General features: G+C 37.5%; 1 protein-coding gene across 1 annotated transcript in view; it reads right to left on the minus strand.

The window, feature by feature from the left end:
* Positions 1 to 14,434, minus strand: part of LOC107548916 (transmembrane protein 132C-like) — a 144,442-nt gene extending 130,008 nt beyond the window's left edge. Inside the window, exon 1 of the mRNA XM_016229790.1 lies at positions 14,313 to 14,434. Within this exon, the coding sequence (XP_016085276.1) occupies positions 14,313 to 14,434 (122 nt within the window). The remainder of the gene's footprint in view (positions 1 to 14,312) is intronic.
* Positions 14,435 to 17,377: the final 2,943 nt, after the last annotated feature.

The following is a 17,377-nucleotide window of genomic DNA, read 5'->3' on the forward strand; positions in this document are numbered from 1 at the left end:
ATTAATATTTAGTGTTAATTCAACATTCAAATTAAGAAAAGCAACCACATGGGGGTGTATATCACACTTTTTCAAAGAGTTTTAAGTGTTAGTACAGCTCTGTGGAATAAAATGGTTAATACATGAGTTAGCTAATGCACATTAAACAATACTTGTGTACATTTATGTACTTTAGAAAGTATACAAGTAGCTTTATACAGTAGTAATATGTGGGTGAGAATATGTGCATCTTTTATTGATAAACCTCTGTCCTCTGGACTTGTCTGCTGACTCAGCTATTCCTCACCTTGGCAAGACACTACAGACTTTATTAACACACACACACACACACGCACACACACACAAACCACTATATCTGCCTTTCATTGGCCTTGGAAACATCAGAGGTGAGATTTCCTAACTTATACAACACTGCCAGCTTTCCTCAGTTGCCCTCTCACTTTATTTTCAAGGTCTGGCATTACTATTTCTTCAGAGTCTGTTGTCAGTGCTTTGGCTAAGGACTGTAAGGATTTTCAAATCAAAATGCAAACAAGAGAAAAATCTTGATTCATGATTACTGTATGATTTTTTTCTAAAAAGATCAGTTCTCTTTTTTCTGAGTTTGGCTTCTTCAGACTTTAGTTTATAAGCTGTGCTAAAACAACCTATGTAGAGTAGCAAATAAACTTAAAGTTAAATAAAATAAAATACATGTACAGCTTGGTGTGGTGATGAGACATACTTCAGTACTATTGCCATTGGTGGAGCAAAAGTAGACAAAACAGTTGGCCATGTTGTGTCTAAAATGTAAGTGACTTGACATTATACCTGAACAACAAAGAACATTACAAAGTACAGTATATCTGTCTTTTTCTTACGCAGAGACATCCTCGGTTCCTGAATCAGATTTAAGTTGCCTAGCCGCCTCATATTTGTGAGCAGAAAGCAGGTGATGTAAACAGGTTGCTGTGGTAAAAGAACATGACCTTCAATGCCCTGAGACAGAGATTCATTAGAAGTAAACGTATAACTCTGCTCTGTTCTCCACATAATTAATGACACTTCTGTAGCCATGAATTAAAGGAGGAATAGAACAATAAATTGTCTTCCTTCCAAGCAAAAAAACAAACAGCTTGTTGAAAGGAAAACAATTCAATTCTGGCACATGTACACAACTGACTAAAAGAGGCTGTAAATAGCAAAACTAACAAAACAAAATCAGCACAAAAAATTAATCCAGTAGGGCTACTTCTGTTATTATTCCTCTGATGTAGCAGACAGAGGAACCCATCACTCTGTACACAATCGAAATACATTACCACATACAAAACTGTAGAAATTTTCCTAAGAAGTTCATTCAGAAACATCGAAGCAACTGCCATTTTCCCCAAAAACGTGAGTGGGAAAAAGCCGTATGTCGGTTACAAGCTTATAATGGTTCAGTGTCACATTCTTATCGTAAAATAACCTTGAGAAATATATAAATGCAACTACTCATTCACTACAATATATATGGATTAGCCATTGAGCAGCAAGAGTTCTTTATTCCAACAAAGAATTGATTCCATGCTTCTCGAGACACTGGGGATCGAGAGTCAACTTCAAATGTTCAGTGTGAAATGACTAAGAGATTATCTTGATTATCAAACTACCACACATCCCAGAAGAGACTTATTAGCTAGCTGTTAGGATTCTGATTAATTCCAGGGACTCAAATCATTTGATTCTGCTCAACAAGACTCATTTACTAATTTATTTAGTTACTCTTACTGCAGGTTACATCATTACAACAGCAGGAGGCGCCCACCTAAGTGTGGGATATTTTAAGTCAATGAATCATACACTCAAAAGATCATCAATTTTGATTCATAATATCAATCATAATACTGTAGATAAGACTTTTACATTGTTGAATGGAATAGTTCGCCCAAAAATGAGATAAACATGATGAATATTTACTCACCCTCAGGCCAGCCAAGACTTAGAATAGTTTTTTTTTTTTCATCTGAACGGATTTGGAGAAATGTTGCATTGAATCACTTGCGCACTAATGGGTCCTCTACAGTCAATGGGTGAATAAGAGTCCAAACAGCTGATAAAAACATCACAATAATCCACAAGTAATCCACACAACTCCAGTCCAACAATTAATGTCTTTATTTGCGAATTACGAATTAAGGCATTTTACTTCAAACAATTACTTCTGGAAAACTATGATTCCATAATCCATAAGAACACTTCCTCCAGCAAAAAAAGACCATCCCCTGTTGTCCTCTCACATCAAAATCCACCAACACATTTGTTTAGAACTGTTTGAGATGCGCATATTTCTATCCTGATTCAGACTACATGATTTTTTCACTGGAGAAAGCAATGTTACAGATAGAGGACTCTTATTTTAGCCATAATGATGGATTTGTTTCTTACAAACACACAGCTTTTCACAAAACATCAATCGATGGACTGGAGTGGTGTGGATTATTGTGATGTTTTTATCAGCTGTTTGAACTCTCATTCTGATGGCACCCATTCACTGCAGAGGATCCATTGGTGAGCAAGTGATGGAATGCTAAATTTCCCCAAATCTGTTCCGATAAAGAAACAGACTTATCTACATTTTGGATGGCCTGAGGGTGAGTACATTAAAATGTTTAGTGTGAACTCTTCCTTTAAAAACATCTCACATTGCCTCCTATTTTTCTTAAAGGGATCATATGACGTTGCTAAAAAAGAACATTATGTGTATTTGTTGTAATGAAATGTATTTATGCGGTATAAGGTTATAAAAAACACATTATTTTCCACATACTGTACACTATTGTTTCTCCTCTATGCCCCGACCTTTCTGAAATGCGTCGATTTTTACAAAGCTCATAGTTCTGAAAAGCGAGGTGTGCTGTGATTGGCCAGCTATCCAGTGCGTTGTGATTGGCCGAATACCTCAAGCGTGTGACGGAAATGTTACACCCCTTAACGCACTGTGATGCCGTCTCCCAACCGGAGCGACTAGACAAAAACAATAAAACACATTACAAACGAGGCATTTGTTGCATCCAGTGGAGAAAAACACATTATTTTCCACATAATGTACATTATTGTTTCTCCTCTATGCCCCGACCTTTCTGAAACGCGTCGATTTTTACAAAGCTCATAGTTCTGAAAAGCGAGGTGTGCTGTGATTGGCCAGCTATCCAGTGCGTTGTGATTGGCCGAATACCTCAAGCGTGTGACGGAAATGTTACACCCCTTAACACACTGTGATGCCGTCTCCCAACCGGAGCGACTAGACAAAACCAATAAAACCCATTACAAACGAGGCATTTGTTGCATCCAGTGGGGACATAATTACTGATTATAATGACTTTGTTTTATGCGTTGCGTTGCGTATCGCGCTGCGTAAACATAAAACCATGTCTGCATTTGTGATCGGAGAAACGACAAACAACAAACGCTACTCACGTTTGAATCATCAGTGGCAAATTCTTTAAATATAAAAAATGTACTTACAGGCTGTGAGTCAAAAACGCCAGACTGTCCTTGCAAAGTTGGAACTGCCTAACTTTATAGAACAGCCTTTGAGCACAGACCCATTGTATGCTACTCTGCAGATTCAGGAAACAGTGTTCCATAAAATGCATCACACACGGCAGGCTTGAGTGAGTGGAGGCCGGCGGCCTTGAGAACGGCATGTATATATGCCGACACCGGGCTGGACTCCGCTTCGTCCACGGTGAAAGCCGATCCGGCGATCCACAGCGTGAAGTTGATGTATTCCCTCAGCGACCAGCACGGATCAGCTCCAGGCATGAGGAAGCAAATATCGTCCTCTTTTGGAAGGCCAAACAAAGTAGTTTCGCTTTCAATACTACAGCGAGAATAAAAGTTACGCCTTCTTTCTTTGCGTGTTTGGGCGTTGTTATGCAAATCTTCCCACACAGTGAGGTAGATATGTGGGGGTGTGTTTAAACTAGCCGTTTTAGGAGGGCGTGGACGAGTCTTAACTTTTATAAAGAATATCTCTTTGGATTTGAGATTTTAGTCTTTGCAACTTTACAGATCTTCTTTATGCACCAAGAGCTTGTGACACTCCAAAGAGAAAGGAAAAATTGAAATCACATCATATGACCCCTTCAAGAAATCAAAAACATTTATTTGGAATCAACTTTTTAAATTCTGAAAACCTGGAATCAGAGTCATTTCCAAACATTCCATAAACAAACAACTTTACTCAAAGGAAGCATATTTTTTTCTGTTTTTAAACCTCTTGTTTTAGGATCTTTTGAGAACAGGAACATCTGGGTAAAACAGCCTGCTTCCATAGTCACACAACACAGCTGCTGCTCTACTCTTACGTAACTACTCAGCTATTGTGTAAGAACTAAATAATTGTTTTTAGCTTTTCGAGCATGCTTAAACAAGCATTAGCATATGTATAAAGTTATGTAATTAATAAAATCAGATTCTAAATGCTCCTATCATCATGTTAGGGAAGATCAGAGTTGTTAACTAAAAGGTTGTAGGTTCAAACTCCAAAAACTGGTGAATCATCCACCATTTGTCCTTGAACAATGCACCAGGATGCTCCAGGGGGTGTCTGCCAAATGAATAAATGTTAATGTAATATATCTCAGGCCAGTGATCACATGGCTTCTAATATAGAAGTCACATGGTATGTTCTGCCAGAGTCATATTATCATTATAATCACAGCCATAGTAAAGCTGCATTACTAAAGAACAGAAACCGACCATCACTGCATTATTTACCAGAAAACACACACACACACGCATAAATATGGTGGTGCTGCCAATTGATATTTTGGTTCTCAAGACCACAATGTGAGCAAAACAGCAAGAAAGGTCATGTATTTGTGTGTGAGTAAGAGTGGACACCGCACAGGAAGTATTCAGGTCTGCAGGCCAATCCAATTGACATTTAATTAACTGGGGACTCAGATCAGGGAGTTTACCCTTCTAAATCAATCCCCTATGCCGAGACTAAACATTCACACACGAACAAACACACATGGTGGATTACACAGGTGGATTAGCAGGGTTTGTCTGGCAATGTGTTGGTTGGAGATGAGTTTGCAGATCGTGGCGTAAAGGGCGACGCAACCTTCGTGGCAAAAACAAACAGCCATGTCATTGCATGTTTGAGTATAGTGCACTGACACTGAGGATGTACTGCATAAACATAGCAAACAGTGGGACACAATCAAACATTAAATCACACATACTAAGCATCTGAGTTTTTCTGCATAATATCTGTCGATGTTGATGTGATGTGGCTGCATTTGCACCTTCATTTGCTCTGTTCCAAAACCTAGTCAGCTGCCTACAGAGGTGGCATTTCTGACGAACACAAGTGCTTGCTTGAACCTCCGTGAAGTTGGCCCCCCACCCAACGCAAAATGTCGGCAAAATAGTCTCAATCGTTTGTGCTTCATTTGTGCTGGTTTGTGCTGCTTTGGTTTTTTAGATATTAAAAGAATATTTATAGGTCACTCTGAGTTCACTCAGCCCCCCAACATACTCCAAATTCACCCCAAATAGTCTCGTTTGTTTGTGCTTCGTTTGTGCTGGTTTGTGCAGGTAAAAGTTTCGTTTGTGCTGCTTCGGTTTTTTAAATATTAGACATTGAATTATAGGCGATGACGTCACTCAGCCCCCCCATACGCTCCAAATTCACCCAAAACAGGCTCAATCGTTTGTGCTTCGTTTGTGCTGGTTTGTGCAGTTAATATTTTTGTTTGTGCTGCTTCGGTTTTTAAAATATTAGACATTGAATTATAGGCGATGACGTCACTCAGCCCCCCACATGCTCCAAATTCACGAAAAATTTTCTTGTTTGTTTGTGCTTCGTTTGTGCTGTTTTGTGCCCTAAAAAAATTTGTTTGTGCTGCTTCGGTTTTTAAGATATTAAAATAATATTTATTGCTCATTTTCTGAGGTCACTCAGCCCCCCACTGCTCCAAAATTGACCCCAAATAAGTTAGTTTGTTTGTGCTTCGTTTGTGCTGGTTTGTGGGAGGTCTTGCACGACTGTTTCCAAAAAGGCAACCTACTTATTATGATGCCTTCTAAGGCAAAAATGGAATGAAGCATTGAATATTTACAAAAAATGGCAATCTCATAATGCACTGAAATAAGCTTGGTGAATAAATCTATTACAAAGCATTTAATTTCTTCCAACACTGAAAGTTATTGATTTAAAAAAAAAGTTCAGTGCATTTCAAAATTGATTATTTCTTATACTCTCATTTAATAGGAATTACAATTATTATTATTATCATTTTATAGTCCTATTCAATGGGTCCAAAAAAAAAATGGTGTAAATGTGGTCTATGAAAATTGAAGGGCTAATGAAGGTTTTTTTTAACACCCAACGTTTTCCCCAAATTATTCAGCCCTAAAAGCATGTTTCTCTATTTAAAAAAAGTAATTTTTTAAACTACTTTTTACATCTACTTTTCAAATTATTTTTATTCTACGCAGATGCACTCCCTCACAAAATCGCCCCGATCGATCTAGAATGATTAATTCTTTCCAAATACAGATATTCAAATCATCTGGTAAAGATTTCTGTATTTTTTCCCTATCACAACATGCAGCAATAAAGCAGAGTGAAGCCAGCATATTCCCATTCATAAGAAAATTACTCTTCTGTCTTTTTAGTGATTCAAAGACAGACATAATTCCTTAAACAACTTACACTTATGAGCTGTTTCTTTTAATGAACTCTTCTAAAAGATGAGTTAACAGACTGAATAACAGTCTGCACTGTATTATTTACAGCATTGGCAGAGAGAGAATTGCTTTATACTTCATCAAAATGCAAAATAAAGCTAAATGATTCAGAATCAAGGCCAAAGCTTGTGAATCAAACTCAATCTTCATTGATACCCAGCTCTATGACAGACCGCTCCAAATCAGTCACTTGATGGTTAGGACACTGGCTATGTAGGCAGTGGGCAGCAAGTTGGTCACTAGGTTTTGGCACAGAGCTGTTGTGTTGATCTGATGATGCTGATACTTATGGATTTAAAGCACAGAGCTACATATCCGGGGCCATCAGCTGCCCAGCGCCAACATGGGGACAGGCTCCGAGAGAGCATGACAGGAGCAGCCCAGCGTAAAAGTGTCCCTGAGCCTCAAACCCCTGTCTGGACCAGTGTTTGAGTGACAGGAGCAGGACAGGAGCTCTGAGAGGTGCCTTGGCAACCCTCACGGTCCCTGTGGCAACCCCCTATTCCAAAGGATTCTTATTGGCTGGCTGTGACAGTTCCAAATGCCACAGGAGCCGGTCTGAGATGCCTGGTCTTTATCACTCATCCTTCAGGGAGAGAGAGAAAGAGGATGTCAAAGATATATATTTTTTTCTCCTTTTATATTTTTTTTATAACAGTACAACTATACCCCATCCAATGTTTCTTCTCACTTTCTTTCACTCTCTTTACACACACAGAGACTGTTGTCATTGGTTCATTTCTGTTCCTCCCAGTGGGGAAAGCAGGAGTATTTAGAGAGCTCTACATCGTCTTAAGAGCATGATCATTTTGACACAAGCGCACACAGACATCCTGAATTCATTACACTCCTAAATTATGCATGGCCATCTTCTATGCTCTGACAAACTCACAGTGTCATGCTCATTCACAACTCTCTCCTGAATAGAGGCTATTCCAACCAATCAGAGACAAGCTTCCAAAAAAAGATGCACCTCACATACTGCCCATTACAGTGATGTTGCCATACAGATGGCGATTAAAAGCTGTACAAAGAAGCTGTCTTCGTAAAGACATGCAGCATTTTATTAAAAGACTAAGTAGAGAGGAGATCAGAAATGATTGGAGAGGTATGGAATTGGATGCAAACGTGCAAACTCCACCTGAGCACCAAAGCTTAATGCTATTAATAATATTTTCCAAATGAAATGGAACTGAAACTAAAATACAGGCTTTTTTTTTATGCTGAATTTATTTAAAGTAAAAAATATAGTAAAAACCGCAATATTGTGAAATATTATTCCAATGTAATGTAACTGTTTTCCATTTTAATATATTTCATTCCTGTGATGTCAAAGCTGAATTCTCAGCAGTCATTACTCCAGTCTTCAGTGTTACATGATCCTTCGGAAATAATTCTAATGTGCTAAACTGGTGCTCAAGAAACATTTTTTATCATCAATGTTGACCACAGTTGCTGCTTAATATTTTTGTGGAAACTGTGATATTACAATTTTTTCAGGATTATTATTATTATGATATTATAATTAATAAAAAGGCTCATAATAACAGCATTTATTATAAATACAAATTTCTTATGAAAATGTGAAAGTCTTTACAGTCACTTTGTTTTGTTTTGTTTTGTTTTTTGGTTAAATTTAATGCATCCTTAACTGACCCCAAACTTTTAAATGGTAGTGTACATACTGTGAAAATGCAAAAAATAATTAGCAATTTGAATTCAGGGTCAGCTCCCTGTGGACAGACACCCATAGACTGAGGCTTGCTTTTAATTCTGCTTGAGAAATCTAATGTTTCCCCCCAACAGCGTATTCTTGTATGTCCGTTTCATTTGTGAACTACTGCAACGCTAAATTAATATTTGCTGAAAAAGGAAAATTAACCATATTAACCTTTTTGCCAGTCATGTGAAGAAAAAACTCAGTATAAAACACTTTGAGCATGAAATAGGAAAAGTACACATGAAACACATTTCCTCCAGTAAATGAAAATAAATTTCCATCAAATTAACTTCCCACCCACACTCCCATTTCTCATCTCCAAACCACCAGGTGATCCCTATTCAGATAGACCCAAAGGCCCTTTCACTGTGTTTGGTTGTGCATGTGATTCTTCTACTTTTTAATTGTATGTAACAGAGTGAGTGTGTGTGCATGTCTGTCCCAATCAAAGATCTCTGTAGGGAACTCCCATTAGCAGTAATATTACAATATGCCAGCTTAGTTGTGTAAATATAAATCTTTAATTTCAGGCATGGTGCAAACTCCATGCTGTGGATGATCTAAAACACTTTGTGTGTCCTAACTAATGGCAGCTCACTGAGAAATGACTGAAACTCAGCCCTTCTTTTCTGTTCAGAGAAACGTGCCTCAACCGCCTATCTAAAGGCTGGTAGTTATAATAAAACAAACTAATTAAAAACCGCTAATGTTTTTTTTCTACTTAATATGTGCAGTTCATGTATGTATGAAACAAAACATTTATGTTATTATTATTATTATTATAGTGCATGACATCTGTTACCAGTTGCAACAGTGGTCAAATTATTAATTATAATTTTTGTTGTTTTTATTTATTATATTATTTTAATTTTAAATTGCATATCTGTAATCTGTAAACAAACACAGACACACTGTGTATATATATATATATACAAATCCACTAGAATTTTAAACATAATACTGCTTTTGTGTCACAGAATGTAGTTTTAAGAGGTTTTTTTTAGGTGAGAATATACTTCTTTAGACTTCAAATATGTGTTTTGTTTATATATATATATATATATATATATATATATATATATATATATATATATATATATATATTCATTTAGATATTAATTAGTGCTGTCAAATCGTATCCAAAATAAAAGTTATTTTTGTTTACAATATATGTATGTGTACTGTGTATATTTATTATGTATATATATGTATATATACACACACACACACACACGCACACGTTTTGTTATGCCTGGTCCAAGAAAGGCAATGTTTATGAGCAGAAGAACACCATCCCCGTGGTCAAACATGGAGATGGACCAGTCTATATATATGTATATACACACACAAACACACACATGCATGTGCATATTTTTATATATTAATATATTATATATATTAATACTATATTTATTTATAAATATAGATAGTAAACAAATATTTTCAAAATATATACTGTATGTGTGTGTAATTATATATACCTAATAAATATACACAGAACACACACATATATTATGCAAACGAAATCGTTTATTTTGGATGCGACTAATCGCGATTAATCGTTTGACAGCACTAATATGAATACATTTTGCAAGAATATTGCTCATGACTTAATGTATTTCATAATGCTAACAAACTGAACCTTTAGTTTTACCTATCAAGTGCTCACTTAATAAAATGTACTAAACTGCTAAATGGCTGAACATCATCTCTCCTTCTGGCCAACAAACTGTTTGTTCTGCAACTTTATAACAAGGATTAGTCCATGAGAAAACACAACGGCATTTTAAAGAGAGCAGCGGTAATGATGGCACTAACAAGGAAAGGTGGAGAGCTCAGCTCAGAGCAGGACGATTAGCCCTCAGACGAAGTGCACAGCCATAATTATGCATTCTATTATGCAAAAAGTAGTTACAGGGGACTTTAACACCAATTAGGGAATCATTGTTGCTGAGTGGATGACTCCCATCTGAGGATAAACTGGAGTGCGAAGGGAAGAAATAATCAGAGAGGATGGATGAACCTGGAGGAGAGGAGGAGAAAGTTGGTGGAGAGTTCAGTACTGCACCACACACAGTCCTGTGGTCAAGGAGAACTGCAAATGAGGTGCAGGAATGAGCCCAAGGGAACGTTATTTGCTGATGTTGCTGTTAGACAGTGTCACCTAAGAAAAATTAGTGATTCATATACTGTTTAATCTCACATTTCCAATATTTCCCTTTTTTATCACCTCCTCTGAAAAAAAAAACCACCCCTTTTGTTGAGTTTTTGTGTGGGAACGTACGTTTCCAAACTTTTAGTAAAAAAGTTGTGAAGGAATCTAAAAAAATAGGTGTTGGACAGAGAGACAAGAGCGAAAAAAGCAGGAGGAGGGCTGAAGTGAAGAGACGTGGCCACACACAGGGGAAGAATGAATGTCATCCAAAGCGTTGACCTTTTTGAATATCATAACACACAAGCAAACTAACTCATGAGAATTTGCATGAGAGCGGAGGAGGGCTTCTCTCAGCTGTAACACAGGGCTCGTTAAGGAGACAGGTGGTTTGCTCACTCTGACACACACACACACACACACATCTGTCCAATATGCTGTTGACAGATAACAGCACGTTCACCTCCTCTGTAAATACCTCACAACACCTCTTTGCTGCTCATGTTCAGAGGAAACTATAACAGTTACATCATCACAGCAGTACTGAGGAAACCGCCCTTTGAGTTATTGGTCTGAAATGAAAAAAATGCATTACAAAGATTTCTATTTTAAATAAATTACTTTTTTCTTTTTTTTTTTACTTTTTATTCATAATAAATCTTGAAGAATGTATCAGTTTCCACAAAAATATCATGCAACTATTGTTTGACAAAACAAAACGTCTTGAGCAGCAAATCAGCATATTAGCATGATTTCTGTAAGATCATGCAGCACTGAAGACTGGAGTAATGATGCTGAAAATTCTACTTTGCTATCACAGGTATGTATTTTAAAATACATGAGAATAGAAAACAGTTATAAATAGGAAATACAATCAAAACAGTGAATTTAAAAAAAAATCTAACCATTCCCAAACTTTTGAAAAGTAGTTTATATTTTTCAAAAGGAATGAAAACATATATGCAAAAATTATAGATAGATAGATAGATAGATAAAATTAAAATAAAAATGGGGGGGGGGGGGTTGAATTTTTGGCAGAACAAGAAAAACTACCAATGGGGTGAAATTTTTTTTTTTATTTCAGTCTTAATGCAATACAATTTTGCTTTAAGAAAATATATATTTTATATTTATAAATATAATTTTACTGGAAATTAAGACTGATGAAAAAAATGAATGGAAATTTTTTTGCAGTGAAACAATTAACGGAAAGACAACAACTTTAGCCTTGCAATGTTTCTGATTCTCAGTAAACACCACTGCAATAGAAAGAAAGCTACTTATTTGTACATAAAATATGTTTTGTACATGCACAGAATGTTCCTTCAAACCACACGTCTGTGTCAAATATCTCTTAACTCCATGAAAAAGGACCATGTAAAAAAAAACTGCACTCTGTCCTTTCATTTAAAATTCAACATAAAACCACACTCCTACTGCACGTGTTTGTGTCTGAAAACACAACATAATCAGAGCATCTTACTACTGTACTTGACATCCCTCCTCTATTGAGCTCAACATGGCAGCATCTAAATTCAATATAACATTTGAAAAAACATTCTCACAATTTACGGACTCCCTAGCACCCCCTTGCGGTCTTTATCATACTAGAGGAAGTGGTTCATTCTTTCAGTACAAAGTAGTATGCAAATTACAATGTATTCTGGAAAAAATAGCAGCTATTAGATAATTGTATAAGGCTATTTTTTTAATGTGGGAAACCTATTGTGAAGGTACCACAATGGTTATGATCGAACTCGCTCAGAAAATGATCATGCTTTTTCAGCCTCAACAAGTGGTTTATTCTCAAAATGATATTGTTATAAAAACAATAATATGTCAAAATTATAGCATGAGACTGCTTTTAAGAAAATGGCTACTCTGGCTTTGCCAAAAACATCCTTTCCTCTCTCTCTCTCATGCGCTCTCAAGTTAGCAGCAACGCCCAGCATGTGTTTGACGAGAGGGTGACAGCGGGATCCCGTCTCCTCTTCGTGCTAATTCTTCTCTCGCAGTCTGTGTCCTGGCATCCATGTACCATCAATCCATGCCACTGACATGCACACACACCGCAGATGTCCATCAAATGCCAGTCACAGATGTGCTCCTGCCCACACACCCTCCAGGACACACCCCCTGCCAAGCAACGTGAGCGTCGATGCTAGCCGAGCCTATGTGTGTGTGTGTGTCCTTTAAAGTGTGCATGCGAGTGTGTGTGTGTTCATGCACTGCGACAGTCCTGCTGGATCTCGTCGAGATCTGAAACACACTCGCTCTCTCATTCTACCCCCGCGCTTGGGAGTTTGGAGTTTTACAGAATCTTTTTCAACAAGACTTCCCCCCTCCAAACTTGTACCTGTATTTTTCTGGCTTTGACAGAATTTATAGTGCCAGGCCTCATGAGCCCATTGTCAGCTTCTGGAGGAACGGCTGAGTGTGTGTGCATCTAAGTTTAGAATAGCTCCCTAGGAAGCTGTAGTATTTACCATCTTTTTGCTGTACTTTTACTTGTCTCATCTGAACAGAATATGGGCCATGCCACATCCTAAATACACACTGCTTGAAGAACAAATTTAGCATTTGGAAAGGCCAAATGCTATTCCTGACCTAACCAACTGAGATATTTTGACCTGAAGCAGGTATTTATTAAGAAAGTGCGGGTGGTATCGCCAAAATCTAATATCACGTTGTGTGTAATATAAAAATTGTGATAACAGTCATGATATAGCAGGAAATTAAACCCCAAAATCAATTATATATTACATAACCATGTAGCAATGTTTATTTTTTGATAATCTAGTGACTTGAAAGAACAGTTCACCCAAAAATTAAACTTTTGTCATTATTTACTCACCCTCATGTCATTTTACCTGTGAGATGTTCTTTTCTTTTGAGAGAAAATAAAAAAGAAACATTTTTGCCCATGCAATGAACTTTATTGGAGTCCAAAACGACTTTCAATTTTGGAACCCAATGACGTTTATTGAAATGGATCAAAACTATCACTTTGATTATGAATAACACCATAAGCCTATCTGTGACACTGTTTGGCCAACAGACCAATCAGATGTTTTAAAAATCAAACATACTATCCACCTTTTTTAATGCGGAAATAAGCTATTTTCTTTGAAAATGCAAGACTTCGCCTTCCGATGCTATAGGTAAATAACTACGTGCAGTAAACCGCAAAACTATTTGCACTACAAATCAGGGTGTTTATGATTACGATAATGAATTAAACTAATAAGATAGCAAATACCAGTTTGCAATATCAAGCAGCATAACAGCTGTTTTCATACAGGTAAAATAACTAGACGTGAATGACATCGACCATTCAAGTTACAAATGACATCACCTGCTCTTTTGTTAAACATACGGTGGATAATGAAAGGATATGTATTGGAAATCATCATGAAGTCACTGCAGAGGTTGACAATGACAGGAACAGAAGTTGTGTCACTTCTCAGAACCCTGACTCACAATCTCGACCGTGTGAGCTGAACTAACGTGAGAGAGCAAATGCTGGATAAACCATCATCCTATGTCTGTTTTAACAGGTTTAGTGTTCTGACCTTGTCTGTTTTTATCTCTTTTCTCTATCCATTCTTACTTCAGTGATGGAGGATTTGCCTCGATCTTTTAAGTGGTTGAGAACGTAGGCAAGATGAGTGGGCACAACATTGCAGACATACAGACTTCACTCTCTCTTACGTGTCTAAGAGTGTGGACTCGAGAACAGAGGTGCTTATTATACCTCCTAACTGCTGATAGTGTTTCTTGACATCTAGGAGAGTGGCTGTAACTTTATCGAACAAGGCATACCCTCTAGTCATTGCTGTAGCGGACCCCTGCCAAGCTGATAATTGTCTGGTTCTGTGCCTTTGGAAGTTGGAAGTTCTCCCCCTTTCTACTGTCCCTTTCCTCACTTTCCACAATGGCACAACAGATAAAGAAAATAAAAAGGTTTGTAATCAAAAAGTTAAAAGCAAGCATTGGTGAATGAGGTGTTCTTGAATGAAAGCATAAATCAAAGTTGAAATACTATATATTAGGGGTGGGAGAAAAAATTGATCTATCGATGCATCGCGATTCTGAGCTTAGTTTTTAACCAGATGCGCAATGACGCTGAGTTTTCTTTAGAAACACCTATGTGACGAGAGGGGCGGGGCCGAGAGCCGTGGGAACGGAGCGAGGCCGGTGGAGTAAATGCTAATGCGTGACACCTGCACCACTCACCGGTCTCGAGTCCCACGGAGGAGCTCCGGAAGGATAAAGGGAGGAGTAACGACAGTGTTGGACGAGAGAGGACCAGGCCTGGATTTTATTTTGTGTTTTGGTTCTGTTTGTGCGTGCCAGTCATCCGCGAGGGGCTGTCACGCTATTTTGTGTTTATTTTATTATTAAAGTTTTATTCAAATGTTCACCGGTTCCTGCCTCCTCCTTCCCGAACTACGAACATTGTTACAACCCGTATTCTGCTTGCTTCCAATTCCTCACACACACCACTCGAACCTTCTGGGCCTGGATTTTATTTTGTGTTTTGGTTCTGTTTGTGCGTGCCAGTCATCCGCGAGGGGCTGTCACGCTATTTTGTGTTTATTTTATTATTAAAGTTTTATTCAAATGTTCACCGGTTCCTGCCTCCTCCTTCCCGAAGATTTGCTTTTAGAAACACCCGTATTCTGCTTGCTTCCAATTCCAACACACATACACCACTCGAACCTTCTGTAAAATAATCTTTCATAAAGTTCGGAAAGGCTGAAGCGAATTACAAGGAATTACAAGGACATTCGCGGGCTTCATTGCTTGAGACATGCACGCTTTGTTTGATGTTACACTTGAAGTGTGCGGTCTCGCCCGTCTGTATTTTTCTTACAAATGCTCTACGAAGTCATCATTTATGTGGTTTGGAATGCAGCGGCCTTATATATTTAAAATATGAACCTCACTAACAGAAGGCTGCTTTCAATTTCAAATGCTGACGCGCGCTTTGTTTGTGAAGACTGCTCACGCACACGGCTGTGCGCGACTCCGTGTAAGTGGTTTAATGCACTTGCGTCTCAAAATTATTTTATGATGCAAAATTAATGTAGCTACATACAGCCAGTTATGTCGTAAGGGCTTAAACGGACAGGGCAAACCACATTACTTCTTATATTTCAAAAGAGATCTGTGCGTGAATGCAGCTTAATAGATCTCCCACTGTCTATGACGTCACAGTAAAAAACAACAGTAAAGATGAAGAAAAATCACTCACAGTTCTTGAATGGAAAACATTCAGATAATCTTAAATACTAAAAGCACTCTTTGTTTGTTGTTTGTAATAGGTTTTTATGTTCCTCTTTATTATTTGCTACTTGCTTGTATGTTTTGAAGTTATATTAGTTTAAAATTCTTAACATACAACTGTTTAAATTATTTTTTTCAATTTGTAATTATTTTAAAAAGTACTTAATCACTTATGTAAGGATATGTAAATGTAAGGATTTTAAGATTCTCAAGTCAGTAAACTAATGAATTAATAAGGTAGATCAAGAATCGTTCTGGAATCGGATCGGATCGTGAGGTGACCAAAGATTCCCACCCTTACTATATATAGCGTGTTGCTTAAGATTTGGTGCTCAAGAAACATTTCTTATTACTGTTAAAAACAGTTGTGCTGCTTCTTATTTTTTTACAGAAATCTTTCCCCAGAATTAGTATACACTGTGTATATATAGCACAATATGAAAGTGAAATGTGTCTTAAGCCATTTAACTAAAGCCTGTGATTTGTGAATCAGCAATGGGTTCACTGAAAAGAATCAACTCAATAGAATGAGGCATTTTCAATTTAAAAACATTTTAGTTCTAAAATGTATTAAGAGTAAAAAGTAAAATATAAAATGCATTGAAATGTAGAACTAAAACTTCTCTAACAAAGTACTACAAATGCACTTAAATACTGTAACAAAGTAAAAATACTGCTACCATCTGAGAGCAAAACATCGAATATCACTATTCTGTCTTTGAGCAAGGCACTTGCTCGATTGGTTGAAGCTGAATTACATCACTTCCTGTTTGTTGCTGCCGCGTGTTTTGAGTTTGAGCTCCGTCAAGTTAATTCTTTATCACCTATTTTTTATCTTAAAATAAATTTTATACACCATAATTTCCGTTTCTATGATGCGTGATTATATCCCCTATCGTATTCTACAACAAAAACAATCAGAGCGCCTTATTATAACTAGTTTTATTTTGATTTCACAAGTGATTTTCCGAGTCCGCTATCAGCTTATAGCCCGTTAGCATCACCAGCGTGGTTCCCGCTAATCTCGCTTACATTGCTAATACTCTATTCACACACATTACCATTGTTTTACTCACTGTTACTTGCTTTAATGGCAGATGTGTGTCTACTTTTGAGTGCAGGTCAGGACAGCTCGAGACGGTGCGCAGCACATCGCCCGCGACGACGATCATCATGTCAGGACCGCTTCCTACGTATCGACGAGGACACGAAAGGTTAAGTAGACTTTTTGCTTTAAATGAATGGTTATTGTCATGGTGTAAAGAACAGAAACTGCTCTTTGTTAATAATTGGAATCTTTTCTGGGAGCATCCTAGGCTTTTTCACGCTGATGGCATGCACCCCAGCAGAGTTGGAGCGGAATTCCTGTCGGACAACATCTCCAGGATGCTACGCTCCATATGACTAGTAAGCCAATTCTCAAATAACTGCTATGATGGCTTTTGTTCTACCTGCTTAAATGATAGAAGTACTTGCGCTGTCCAATC

This window comes from Sinocyclocheilus grahami, unplaced genomic scaffold (genome assembly GCF_001515645.1).
Source record: "Sinocyclocheilus grahami isolate Dianchi unplaced genomic scaffold, SAMN03320097.WGS_v1.1 scaffold358.1, whole genome shotgun sequence".
In the NCBI taxonomy this organism is placed as follows: domain Eukaryota; kingdom Metazoa; phylum Chordata; class Actinopteri; order Cypriniformes; family Cyprinidae; genus Sinocyclocheilus; species Sinocyclocheilus grahami.